This window comes from Camelus dromedarius, chromosome 7 (assembly GCF_036321535.1).
Source record: "Camelus dromedarius isolate mCamDro1 chromosome 7, mCamDro1.pat, whole genome shotgun sequence".
Classification (NCBI taxonomy): Eukaryota; Metazoa; Chordata; class Mammalia; order Artiodactyla; family Camelidae; genus Camelus; species Camelus dromedarius.
Genome location: NC_087442.1, coordinates 47,171,371 through 47,185,520, shown reverse-complemented (window position 1 = coordinate 47,185,520; position 14,150 = coordinate 47,171,371). Strand labels below are relative to the sequence as shown.

The window sequence follows — 14,150 nt, the reverse complement described above, 5'->3', positions numbered from 1 at the left end:
ATCATATAGAGAACATGAAGAGTAAGTTACCTATGTTGTTTGATCCCACTGTAGGTGACTGAAGCCAAAGAAAATGAGAGGAAAATCAACGCGGCCCGAGAATGTTACAGACCAGTGGCAGCAAGAGCATCTCTTCTCTATTTTGTTATTAATGACCTCAGGAAAATCAACCCCATCTATCAATTCTCTTTGGAGGTAATGGTGACTAAGCTAAGGAAAAATGTTAACATCAGGAATTTAGCTTGTTTCTGGAAGTTTAGAATTTATTTTTAAGCAGTTGGTGCATCCAGTAAAGAGTCATGAGGATCTGGCTAGCAAAAAACAAAACAAAAAACAAACAAGTAAACAATATCCTCACTTTCTCAATAATTTTCATTTATAATTTTCAATAAGGCTTTGAGATAATTAAATTTTGTGACATCATAATACGTAGTTGTTCTTAAACAGAGTGGTAAGGAGTTTATAAAAAATAAGGGAATTCTCCTTGAGGCTCCTGTACCTTATTTGTGACAGTGTGGGTGTCTTAGAAAAGGATTCCCCATTTTATTTTGATATAGAGAAAAGGTGAGAATAACTCTTGATTAAGCCCTTGTTATATGCAAGGCACTTTCATACTTTGGTTCATTCTTATGCCTGAAATATCTCAATGAAGTGTATTATTTTATCCCTATTTAAAAAACTAGTAGTTTGAGTTTTTAAATATATTGCTGAAGAACTCACGTTTTGTAATTGGAAGAGTCAAGATTTGAACCTATGACTGATTCCAAAGCCTCTGCTCTTCTCTTTGTAAGGTTCTGCCTCTGGGCAGTATTCATTCAGTCAGTCAGTTCTTAAATAGCTATTGCAGTCAATCATAGGGCCAGGTGCTGGACTGGTTACTGAATGCACCATTTGGAAAAACACAGATATGAGTGGGGATATATGGATGTGTGTGTGTGTAGAAGTGATTGTGTGTGTAGAAGTGATAAGTACCATAAGAGAGAATCATAGGGATGGAGGGGCTGTTTTACTGGGGGTTCAGGGAAGACCTCTCAGAGGAAGTGAGATTGTAGCTGATTCCTGAAGGCTAAGTAGCATTTAGCCATGAAAGGAGTGTTTGGGGTAATAAGGATGTATGAGACATGAAAAAGGTTTTGAGATTAGAGGTAGTGAATGAATCTATGTGACTGGAGGGTAATGAGTAAGGGAGAAGATGGCAACACGTGAGTCCTGAGAGGTAGGAGGGTCTAGATCATACGAGGTCTCACAGGCTGTGCCCAGAGTTTGGATTATAGCGTGTGTGCAGATAGAAGTCATTGAAAGGTTGTAGGCAGATGACTGAGGTGACGGCAAAAGACTCAGGGAGACAAGACTCAGAGAGACGTGGAACAGACTTAGGATTTGAAGCTCAAATAATTGGCTCTTGGAGGTGGATTGGATGTGGGCATAATAAAGAGAAAGGGTCAAGATGGAACAAGTGCAGAAATTCTGAGAAGCACAGTGGGGCTGGACTTTAGGACAGCCACAGTGTAGGAGGTGGATAATAAAGCAGCCCAGGACTGCACATGTACCAAAACTAGACTAAAGTATTTCAGGTAAACTACAGAGCAACTCCCATCATGAGCATTTTTAAAAACGACTAAACACGAGATTGACAAATTGAATCCAGCCCCATTTAAAAAGCACAATCTATTATGCCCAAGTGGAATTTATGCCAGGAATGCAAGTTAACATTAAAAATCATACAATGTAATTCTTCATATTAATAGAATAAAAGGCAAAAACCATATAACAATTTCAATGGGAGTGGACAAAGAACTTAACAAATTTTAACACCTAGTGTAGAAAACAATCCTGAGCAAACTAGAAATAGATGGTGACTTATCTATGTGATAAAGGGCATCTATAAAAATTTCCAGCTAACATTATACTGAATGTTGAAAATTGAATGCTTTCCTCTAAGATCAGGAACAAAGCAAGGATGTCTTCTAGTCAACACTGCACTGGAGTTATAGCCAGTGCAATAATACAATAAAAGGCCCAGAAATTTACAAAGAAAGAAAATTGTTTTTTCCCACAGATCACCTGACCATGTATGTAGAAAATTATAAGAAATCTACCCAAAAAAGCTACTAGGACTAAGAAGTGAGTTTTTAGCATCATCGCAGGATATAAAGTCAGTATACAGAATTCATTGTGTTTCTGTATATGAGGAACAAACAGTTGGAAAATAAAATTAAAAAGTCAATACTATTTACAGTAACTTCTAAAATCATGAAACTCTTAGGGATAATTTTAACAAAACAAATACAAGATCTGTATACTAAAAGCTACAAAACATTGTTGAAAAAGATTAAAGAAGGTCTAACTAAGTGGAGAGAGAGACCATGTTTACGGTTTGGAACAATCCCTGTTATGAAGATACCAGTTCTCTCCAAATTAATCTATAGATTTAATTCAGCTTCAGTCAAAATCCTGGAAGATTTATTTGGCAGAAACTGGCAAACTGATTCTAAAATTTGTGTAGAAATGCGAAGGATTTAAAATAACTATATAATTTTGAAAAGAGAAACAAATTTTAAGACTTACAGTACATGATGTCAAGACTTACTACACTAATTTATCTAAAGAAAAATACATCGATCAATGGAACAGAATAGAGAGTCCACAAGTAGACCCACATATGTATGGTTGACTGATTTTGGGCAGTTTTCTTATACAGTTATACCTACACTTACAAAATGATCCTAAATTTTCACCCTAGGTGTTTACCCAAGGGAAATGAAAACATATGTCCACTCAAAAACTTGTTCATATATGTTCATAGATATATTTTATTCATAATAGCCCAAATTTGGAAACAACCCAAAGGACTAAGACGTGAATGGACACACAGTTTGATTTCTGCATACAGTGGGATATTGCTCACAGTATAAAAGTAGGAACTACTGATGCACACAACATTGATATATCACAAAGTCATGTTGAGAAGAAGCCAGGCACCGACAAGTACACATTCTATGACGCTGAAATGAATCTACTGTGACAGACACAGTTCAGCAGTGGGCAGGAGTGGGGATGGATGTGGAAATGCACTGTGAAGAGGCACAGGAGAACTTTTGTGATGACTTGAATAGAAAGATTCTACATATTGATTGCACTCATTGTTACTAAAGTATATACATTTGTCAAAACTCATTGAACTGTATGCTAAGTGGGTATATTTTATCGTGTGTAAGTCAAAAACTGATTTTAATATGTAGACGTCAAATGAGTACTTTGTTAATACCTTCTTATAAATATTTACTCTGTCTTCTCATTTTAGGGTTTTACTTTCACTCAAATATACATAATTCAAAGCAAATCAGTCTGTGGTCTCTGGTCCCTGTCCATCAGTCAAAAAAATTCATATTTTATGTATGTCTATTTTAGATATATATTTATCTATAATACATAATCTATAATATTTTATAATATATATTTATATAATCTATATTATATAGATATATATTTTTTACATATTATATATTAGGATATATTAGCTATATATTTAAACATATAGAGATATGTGTAAAAATACAGACCAATTATTACTAAGGTGTGGAATAGAGTAATAAACAAATATTAAGAGTGATTTTAAAAGTAAAGAGATAATCAAAGGGGATCACAAAGTGAAAAACAACAGCAAAAAAGAAAAAAAAAAAAACAAACCTCAAATAACCTGTTAAAAAATGGGCAGAGAACTCGACTGGACTTTTCTCCAAAGACGATATACAAACGACCAACCAGCGTTTGAAAAGATGCTCAACATCACTAATTCTTAGGAAAATGCAAATCAAATTCACAATGAGATACCATTTCACACCTGTTAGGATAGCTACACTACTGAAAAAAAAACAAACAGAAAATAATAAGTATTGGCAATGACAAGGAGAATTTGGAACTGTTGTGCACTGTTGGGAAGATTGTAAAATAGAACAGTTACTTAGAAAGACAATATGATAGTTCCTCAAAAAATTGCCATATCATTCAGCAGTTACCACTTTTGGACATTTACCCAAAAGAATTGAAATATGGTCTCAAAGAGATATTTGTACACCCATGTTCAAAGCAGCATTATTCACAATAAACAAAAGGTGGAAGCAACCCAAATGTCCATTAGTGGATGAACAGACAAACAAAATGTGCTATGTACATACAATGGAATATTATTTAGCCTTAAAAAAGAAGGAAATCCTGACACATGCTACAACATAGATGAACCTTGAGGACATTAAATTAAGTGAAACAAGCCAGTCACAATAAGACAAATACTGGGGAGGAGGGTATAGCTTAGCAGCGGGATGAGTGCTTAGCATGCACGAGGCCCTGAGTTCAATCCCCAGTTCCTCCATTAACAATAAATAAATGAATAAACCTAATTACCTCCCCCCTCCAAAAACAAAAAACTGAAAAAAAAAACCCCAGAATTAAAAAAGTAAGACAAATACTGTATAATTCCACTATATGAGGGATCTAGAGTAGTTGTCAAACTCATAGAAACAAAATGTAACATGATGATTGCCAAGGGTTGGGGGAGAGGAAATAGGAAGTTATTATGAAATGAGTTTTTTTAGTGAGTTGTTATTTAACAGTGTTTTTCAAGAAGAAAATATTTTGGAAAACATTTTGTGTGTTTTATGACAATTAAAAAATATGTATTTTAAAAGTGCATGAATAAGAAAGAGGACAATACAACTCAGTTGGCTAGGGAGGAAATGAGGTTAGATGTTATGAAATAATGTTAAAAATACTAATAATGGCGGCAAACTTTCGGTGAGCACTTACCATGTGCCAGGAGCTATTGTAAGAGCTCATGTAATTCTCGTAAAAACCCCGTCCTATTCTCTCTCCCCATGGATAAAGTGTAGCCCCGTGTGACTGGGACTAGCTGGACCTCCAGCCGTCAGTGTTCACCTTTTAACGTTAGGTGACTTCAATTCCCCAGGCTTTCAACATGCTGTTCCACAGAGCCATGGAGCAGGCTGACAAGGTGGACGACACGCAGGGGCGCATCTCAGTCCTGATGGAGAGCATAACTCACGCCGTCTTCCTCCACACCAGCCAGGCGCTGTTTGAGAAGGACAAACTCACCTTCCTGTCCCAGATGGCTTTTCAGGTGAGGAAATCAGTCACTCGAAAGCATCCCCAGGACCAAAGTCACACATCGCTGTTTATTATGTACTTCTGCTGAAGGGAAGTGCAGGCACCTTTTTTGGAAGCCCTTGGTGGCGTGAGGAGAGTTGGATTGTCCCAGAGCATATGATTATTTTCTAGTAAGGTCCTGGTGCAGCAGTTTGGGTGTGTTTGTCCTTTCAGCAACCACATCAGCTATCACTCTGAAAATCAGATCAATGAGACATTCTCCTCGCCTTCCTGGGTCCTGTTCAGACATCCCAGGTACTACTAGGGAGTTTCTTGGAAAGAATCTCAAGGTTAGGGTTCCAGATCTGAGGGGTCCTAGGAGGCTTTCAGAGCCCCTTTAAAAAACAGTGAACGGATGAAAAGAGCTCTAAGTTTCACAGTCCCACCTTCAGTGAGACCTACTACCCTTTTTCTCTTCTTGATGGGGAGTTCTGCAAGAGATTTTGTGTAATGTGCCCATGATAAGAAAAAAACATTGAGAGCCACATTCCTTGATGAAATAAGCATGTGGTCCTTTTATTATTTCACTTACTGTGTAACTTTTTCTGTTAGTTCGGATTGTGATGAAGGATGTCTCATTTATTTTGTGATCTCCGAAGTGACTTGCCCAAAGAAGGCATTTTAAAATACCTGCTGTTGGGGATAGGGGTGTAGCTCAGTGCACGCTTAGCACATATGAGGTCCTGGGTTCAGTCCTCAGTACCTCCATTAAAAAAGATAAATAATACTTATTTTTAATAACAATGTTTTAATTAATAATATTTTATTAGCAATAATTTTACTTAAAAATAAATATAATAATAAAATAAATATAAATAAATAAATAAATACCTGCTATTAATAGTGATTAAACTATCACTTCTCTTTCAGTAGTTTTGATATTAAGAGATTCCTTTGTGTTAAAAATGAATATATGGGTGTAATCATTTTATAATGTATGTGATAAACAGAAGTAATGCATTACAAAATAAAATGTTTGTTTTTAATTTTTCCCAGTTTTATTGAGATGTAATTGACACATAACATTGTATTAGTCCGACGTGTTCAATGTAATGATTTTATGTATGTATATATTGTGAAATGATTACACAGTAAATGGAGTCAACATCCATCACCTCAGACAGTTTCAAATTTTTTTCTCATAGTAGGAACTTTAAAGATGTACCTTCTTAGCAACTTGCAAATATACGATACAGTGGTGTTAACTACAGTCACCCTGCTGTACATTACAGCCCCAGGACTTATTTTTCTTATAACTGGAATCTTATACCTTTTGACTACCTTCGGCCATTTTTCCACCCACCTCTGGCAACTACCAATTTGTTCTCTGTATCTATGAGTTCCTTTTTTTTTTAGATTCCACATAAAAGTGAGATCATGCAGTGTTTATCTATCTCTGTATGACTTATCTTCCTTAGCATAATGCTCTCAAGGTCCATCCTTGTTGTCACAAATGGCAAGATTTCCTTCTTTTCTATGGCTGAATAATCTTCCACTGTTTATATGTGTGTGTGTGTGTGTGTATACAGTATATACACGCACACATATATACCACATTTTCTTTACCCATTCATCCATAGATGGACACTTACGTGGTTTTTATGTCTTGGCTATTGTAAGTAATGCGTTGAATATGAGAGCATAGATACATTTTTGAAATAGTGGTTTCATTTCCTTTGGATATATACCCAGAAGTGACTTTGCTAGAGCCCATGATAGTTCTGTTTTGAATTTTTTGAGGAACATCCCTACCGTTTTCCATGGTGTCCATACCAGATGTAAAGTGCATTCCCAACAGCAGCACACAAGGGTTCCCTTTTCTCCACATCCTTGCCAGCATTTGTCATCTCATCTTTTTGGCTAACAGCTATCCTAACAGGTGTGAGGTGATATTTCACTGTGGCTTGGATCTGCCATTTCCCTGATGATTAGTGATGTTCAGCACCTTTTCATGTATCTGTCAGCCATTTGTATGTCTTCTCTGGAAGACTATCTATTCAATTCTCCTGCCCATTTTTAAATCAGATTGGTTTTGGTTTTTGCTGAAGTGTTTGTGTTCATACATGTTGTTCATAAACAGTCATGATAGCACGTGACTTGCAGACACATGCATGCACATCTATTTAAAGCTTCCTTTTAGAAGCTGTAGATAAATTATAATCTGTCTGAAATCTTGACAATCTACATAAATCAAAGCTTCATATATATGTGGAAGATTCCTTGTTTGTTGAAGTTGAATTAAGAAAAATTAATTATCCAATAAAATAATATTTTGATGCATGCATGCATTTTGAAAATATCTAGAACTTTTAAACAGTGTAAACTGCAAACATTTTACCAGCTTAACTTTATAACGTGTTACAGGTTTTGTGTGGAAATTAGGAATATTTGATTTGTGTCCCCCCAGAATGTTCTATGGACTTCTTATCAGTTCTGTAGCCAGAATGTCTAAAGTTTGTTTCAGTTCATGATATGTTTGTTTAGTTGTATCCGTAAAACAGTAACTTCCTGTTTTTCTCAATATAATCTCACATATAAGAAAAATCTCTCATGTATCTTAGTTTATTGAATGTAATGTCCATAGTGGGACTAGCTTGTAGTACTAGCTTCTGTTTAGTAGTTCAGTCCATTGTCATCTGAGGCTTTCTCAACTTGTATAACAAGCTTTAAGATGAGTTTGCTCTAACAGCAGAAGGCTAAATATGAACGCATATTTCAGATATGCTGCTAATAGGTGTAAGTATTAAAATTGGAATAAGCCAGCCTTCATAATTTGCTGTTAGATTTCTAATCAAGATTTTAAGGTTGTTAGCATCATCCACGGTTCTTTATTTCAACTATAGAACAGATATATATCTATAGGGATTCTCAGAAGACTTAGTTCTACCTGTTTAATCATCTGTTAAGTGGTGACTGCTTCCTTGATTTTTGATGTAAACCAAATGACGTTCTTCAATTTTGTGTCCTTTCAAGATTTTGTTGAAAAGAAAAGAGATAGATCCTCTTGAATTGGATTTCCTGCTTCGATTCACAGTGGAGCACACTTACCCAAGTCCGGTTGACTTCCTAACTACGCAGTCATGGAGTGCTATTAAGGTATGTGAGGAACGTGATTTTTCAGTTCCCAAATCTTATTTAACATCTCAGTTCTCTCAGATGTAGAAATGTAGTTTAAAAAAAAAAAGGTGATATTTCAGTTGTAGATATATGCTATTTTTAATTTCTTGAGGAACTTCCATGCTCTTTTCCATAGTGGCTGCACCAATTTACATTTTCACCAACAGTGTTCTAGTGTTCCCTTTTCTTATGTGGAAGTAAAGGAACTTTTGACCTATTTATGGGTGGGGAAATTGTTAATAAATATGTATAATCCACAGGACCTTTGGTTAAAGTCAAGAAATATAAATTTTTTTTTTCAGTTGACCTGAATCTAATTTCTTTGTTTCGTTTTCCTTTTTATATTTCTCCACTTGTTTTGTTAATTTATACAACAGTATAGTAATTTATTATCATTGTAAAATGTGTAAGCAGAACAGAATGCTGTAGAGAAAAAAGTTAAAGCATTCTTCACCTCCAGTTATCCATCTTTATTTCATCTTTCTGTCAGAAAATCCTACTAAAAGGTTATTCTCTCAGGCTTTGGAATTCCTGGGATTCTCGTAATATGCTAAGCTTTGCCCTACTCTTTTTTCTAAGATGGAAACACCTCTGTGTATTGAAAATAACTGTTATTCCTTATTTTCATAGTATGTCTAGATCTTATTTTTCAAATGGAATTTTTAATTAGACTGTTACTTTAGAATTACAAATTCAAGTTCAATTTTTGTTATCAGTCAAGGTCTCAGCAGAAGACAAATGGCACAAAGTGTGATTTTTAAGAAGTTTAAAACAAAGAGTGTATTTTCATAGTATGGGAAGAAAGATGAGGGGTGGGGATGGGAAAGGAGTAGTTACAGAAACTACTTGAGAAGTGAAGCCAAGCGAGAGAGCCAACCCGTAGAAACTGTGGCATTGGTGAAGAAACAGCCACTGCCAAACTGTCACCACAGGAAAGACCTGGGGACGAAACAGCATGGTCTCTCTTCTCCACTCTCCAGTCTCTTGCCAGGGCTTCCTCTTGGTCAAACATAGTCAGGCAGCTTTGTTCAAGTCATCCTAAGAGATCACCCTCTTTGCAGGGCAGAAAAGGGTACAGAGTCAACCTGGAGAGGAAATGAAGGCTACCCAGCACCACTGTTTGCACAGGAGACAGCCACAGGTCTGTATCTCCAACTCTCAGCTATGGTACCCACTATTCCCATCTGTTCCCTACTGTATTACAGGCGGTAGCCCTCATGGAAGAATTTCGTGGCATAGACCGAGATGTGGAAGGATCTGCCAAGCTGTGGAGGAAGTGGGCAGAATCCGAGTGCCCAGAAAAAGAAAAGTTACCGCAAGAATGGAAGAAGAAAAGTTTAATCCAGAAGCTGATTATTTTGAGAGCAATGCGCCCTGACAGAATGACATACGCTCTCAGGTGGGGGACAGTTAGCATTTTCAGAAATGCAAGGTAACCTAGAGGAAACTTAGTCTTAGGGACTAGGAGTATCTGGAGGAGGCATTTACAGTCCATGTTAATGAAGTTATTCTGCACAAATTTTGATACTGTAATCAGTACTATTCGTAAAATTTGTAAAACATTAAACAGTGTGCTTGGCTCTAGGCAGACTTAGCACATCTTTCCTGCAGAGCTTAATTCTGCAGTCAGTAAGGGGAACAGGAAATCTATGGAAATGTTCTAGGAAGAGAGATGGGTGCCTTCAGAGGTCAGGGACATGCGTTATCCCAGCATATTTCCCATTGGCTTTATTTCGTGGTGGCATTTTGGCTCCGAAGATTTTGCCCATCAAACAAAAAATGGATTCCTTTCATGGAGAAACTCATAGTCCTATAACTTTATGACCAATGCAGTTTAAAAGCAGAAACCCCTGTCTGCATCTTGGTTTAAGAGTCCTTTTTCTTTGCCCTTTTGGCTTTTAAATGGTAATATGCTGTTTAAGTCACAGGAGTCGTGGTCTAATTTGAATTCACCAGCCAGAGAGTTCTCAACTTACTTCCCTATCGTTGCTTCTCTCAATAGTATTCATTTGCCTCAGGGTTTTTTTTTCTCCTTCGCTTTGTCTAATTCCGCCAATTTTCCCTTTGTAGAAGCCTCTGCCGCACCCTCCTTTACAAGTTAATTCTGCTTAGTAGTACTTGCTTTCTGCTAAATCTGATGCTGCTGGAAAATAATCCCTGCTTAATTGAGCTTCCCTGTGTTAGAAACACCCCAAAAAGCATTTGTATATTCATGAGAAGCCCAACAGGCTGGAAAATTGCACTGTGGCAAATCTAATGAACTGTTAATAAGTAATGGGCGCTGCGGCAGGGGATTTGGGGGATACAAAGCCATGTGCAGGCAGCTGATGGTACTCAGAGGGGGTTCTCAGTAGCCCCCCAAAATAGAATGTATTCTTCTGATTTTCAAGGCTTCTATAGCAAGGAGGAATTTCACTGACTCTACTGCATAAATCTAGCTGGATTCATATTGCCATTCTTACACAACATCCCATAGAAAAAACATAAGCATGGTTTACTTCCTTCCCGTGCCTGTGGTGTAAGCTGATTCAAGTTGTGTTGCTTTTCAAAGTCAAGGACACTGAACATGTCTTTGGCATTATTCTTTTTTCACAGGAATTTTGTGGAGGAAAAACTGGGTGCAAAGTATGTGGAAAGGACCAGACTGGACTTGGCTAAAGTATTTGAAGAAAGCAGCCCAGCCACCCCACTGTTCTTCATCCTGTCTCCAGGGGTAGATGCCCTTAAAGACCTAGAGGTCCTTGGTGAGTGGCCAGGAGGCTGAGGCCGGCCATGCAGCCCTCCCCCTCACCCAATGCCAACCCCACCTTCCTTCCAGTTCACAGTTATCTTAGTGTTTTTCCTTTTCCTTTCTTTCTCATTTGTTGGAGAGTGAGTGTATGGGAAATGTAATAACACTCTAGTCTGAAGAAATGCTTAAATGGAACATTCCTCTGGTTGGCATAATGCATGCTTCTTTTGTACTGTTTTCTACCTTTTGACTAGATGGGGCCAGAGGGCAATTTTCTCCATGCTCTTGTAATCTTGTGCCCCCTGTGTGTAAATAATGGTCATTAGAGCAAGTCTATTCGATTGTGCCAGGCACTGTCGCTTTGTGCTTTGGATTAGTATTCCCTGCGGCCTGCACGGAGAATTCCAGGTTAATAGAGCTGTGACCTGACTGTGCTAGATTCAAGCACAGCCTCACAAGGTGAGAGGCTCCTGCGTTTCCCCAATGAGCCAATCCGGTCAAAAGCGGATGTGGTATCTACCACACGTTGCTCCTTTTTATGAGGGCAATGCTTTGCTACTCCTGCAAGAGTTTATGAAGCTCAACAACAATGCCTGCTGTCTGTCAAAATGGCAAAAGCTTTCTTACCATGAAACCAGAGGAACTGATTTCCACAGGCTTTGCTAATGCTTACAAGGAGGCAGCTGTTGAGAGCTTGAAATGGTGCTTGTTGAAACACCAGAGGTGTAGTTTGGATTCTTCGGGAAAGTGACCTAGAAGGTAGTGTAACCGAGTTGTTGACCAGACCCACGCCTGGGTCCTGGCCTCGGGTGAGACCCCTTGTCTCGGCCAGGGAGGTTTTTTTCCCAGTCGGATTTGTGCAGCTGATAAGGAAACCAGTGCTGAGACTGGAACAGCACAAGCTTTACTCAGTGGCCAAAGAATGGAGAAACGGGAACCTAGATTGCAAGTCAACTTCTCAATCCAATTTGGGAAGAGACACCAAACATATAGGAGGATGGAGGTAAAAGGGAGGGATTTGGAAAGAGGGGGAGGAATATTCATAAGTTATCTGAGAACAGGAGTGTGGTTTGAACCTGGAACTGATGCATCTCCCCTTTTCAGTCCTCATATGAGCTTTTCTGGTTGTTGTCATGGTGACTGTCAACTGCCATGGCTCTGGGGGCTGTGTCACTTACCATGCTAATGTACTACAGTGGGCGTATAGTGACACTCAAGATCCACTGGAAGTCAAATCTTCCACCATCTGGGACCTAGTTAGTTCTAACAAGTTCTTGTTTTTTTCTCTTTGCAGCTTCCTCCTGAAACTTAAATAAGAGTAACTGGTTTCTATCTGAGGGAAGGGTAGGGGTGTGATTCTGGGGCAAAAGCCTTGGTAAGAGTAGCAGCAGGAACCACAGACGGACATTGGACCACACAGTCCCAGACTCTTCTCACGTCTCCGTGACTCACTTTTCCTCTCACTGTGTTGTGTCCTCCCACAGGCAAAAGACTTGGGTTTACAAGTGACTCGGGAAAATTCCACAATGTGTCTCTAGGACAAGGCCAAGAGATGGTGGCAGAAATGGCACTGGAGAAAGCTTCCAAAGGAGGACACTGGGTCATACTCCAGGTGAGTATTGTGTTTTCATGGAAAACACTGGAAGTGAACATGGATGGGCAGTGCAGAGCTGCCCTGCCCAATGGAAATGATCCTTTCACGTAACACCTGGTGATCTGCAAAGTCCTGGGGGCTCTCCCAGCATCATGACACCTCCAAGGGTGACAAGAAGCTCTGCTGACAAGGATGGCTACCATCTTTTGAAGAATTTTCTAACCATTATGCTTTAAAATGTAAAACATTAGAGGGAACCCCATCATTCTCCTGTCGTACAGATATCTAGTGCTTGTGGACAAACAGGCTTGTATAGAATACCAGTGCCGCCATCATGGTATTTCTGATTTGTGTGTTGCTTTAAAGTTCCAAGAGTGTTTTTTCCTATCTCACTGTCTCCTGTAACTCTGATTGTGCCCCTGGCTAGTTGTGTAACATTCCCCTTGCTTATAAATTAAGAGTTGAGTATATAGTCCCTTTTCCCCTCCTAGGGGAACATTACACAGGTCTATGATTCTGCAACCCAGTGTCCTCCAGGATGGTTCCTTTGGCTGGAGATTCTAGTGTCCACTGGGGGAGGTGGGGGGATGCACAATGTGAAAGCTGTGGGTTCAGTTTTATTTGGGGCTTACTGAGGACTATAGCCTGGGAGACAGCCTCTCACGTAGCTCTGAGGAACTGCTCCAATGGGGGAGGGCAGTATAACTGTGATTTTGGTGAAGCAGGTACACGCAGTCAAGCACTCAGTAGAAGGTTGCTGCTAGTCATGAGGAGTAGATGTCTCCATTAATAATTTAAGTGCTTTTTTAGGTATGAGAAGATGCAAGAAATTGGGTTCATAAAATTTTGTCCTAAGAATACCTAACCATCTGAAAGCTTGTTCTGCCAGATTTTCCCAGAGCACAGAACAAATCATTCTTGATCTCGGCCCTGAACTCCTTTCAGGGTGTGTTGAAGGTCAGCAACTGCAGTGGTGAATGACTTCATTCTCATAGAGCCAGTTGGTGAGCAACATTCTTTAGTTTGCACTAGCAAGAACCCAGGAACCAGTGGCGCCCAAGCAAGCTTTAGGGGATACCTAGGAGCCGAGCTGACTCCTTCTACAGTAGGGCACACCAGCTCTCTCAGAAGTGGCCATTTGATTTGCAGCACAGTGATCCCAAAGTTTCTCATTTGTTTGCCAGACTATCTACTAGGCAGTTTGTCTCTAATCATTACAGCAAAGCTGCAAGGGTAGGTATTGTTATCCCGTTATAGAGATGAGAAAACTGAGCCTCAGAGTGGTCTGGAGAGCCTCAAGGCCACACAGCGGGAAAGTGGCAGAGTCTGTTTGGCAGCAAGTGACATTCTTTCCACTGGCCCGTGCTGCCACCCTCATGCGGATAGGACGTTGGCCTTCCTTAGTGTCTCCAGTTTTCAAGGTTGATGAATGTTGTGTTTCTGCTTAAAATAAAACTGGGTTCACGAGGAACCTGCCCAGTGTCCAAGAAGAATATAGCCTTCTGGGAGAGAAAAAACTACTGCTTACATGAGACTTCAGTAAAG

At 39.0% G+C, this 14,150-nt stretch overlaps 1 protein-coding gene across 1 annotated transcript in view; it reads left to right on the top strand.

Annotated features, from left to right (window-relative positions):
- Positions 1-14,150, top strand: part of DNAH11 (dynein axonemal heavy chain 11) — a 280,424-nt gene that overhangs the window by 240,430 nt on the left and 25,844 nt on the right. The window contains exons 68-73 of the mRNA XM_031455028.2: positions 55-195; positions 4,967-5,137; positions 8,137-8,259; positions 9,486-9,679; positions 10,876-11,024; positions 12,496-12,623. Of these exons, the coding sequence (XP_031310888.2) occupies positions 55-195; positions 4,967-5,137; positions 8,137-8,259; positions 9,486-9,679; positions 10,876-11,024; positions 12,496-12,623 (906 nt within the window). The remainder of the gene's footprint in view (positions 1-54; positions 196-4,966; positions 5,138-8,136; positions 8,260-9,485; positions 9,680-10,875; positions 11,025-12,495; positions 12,624-14,150) is intronic.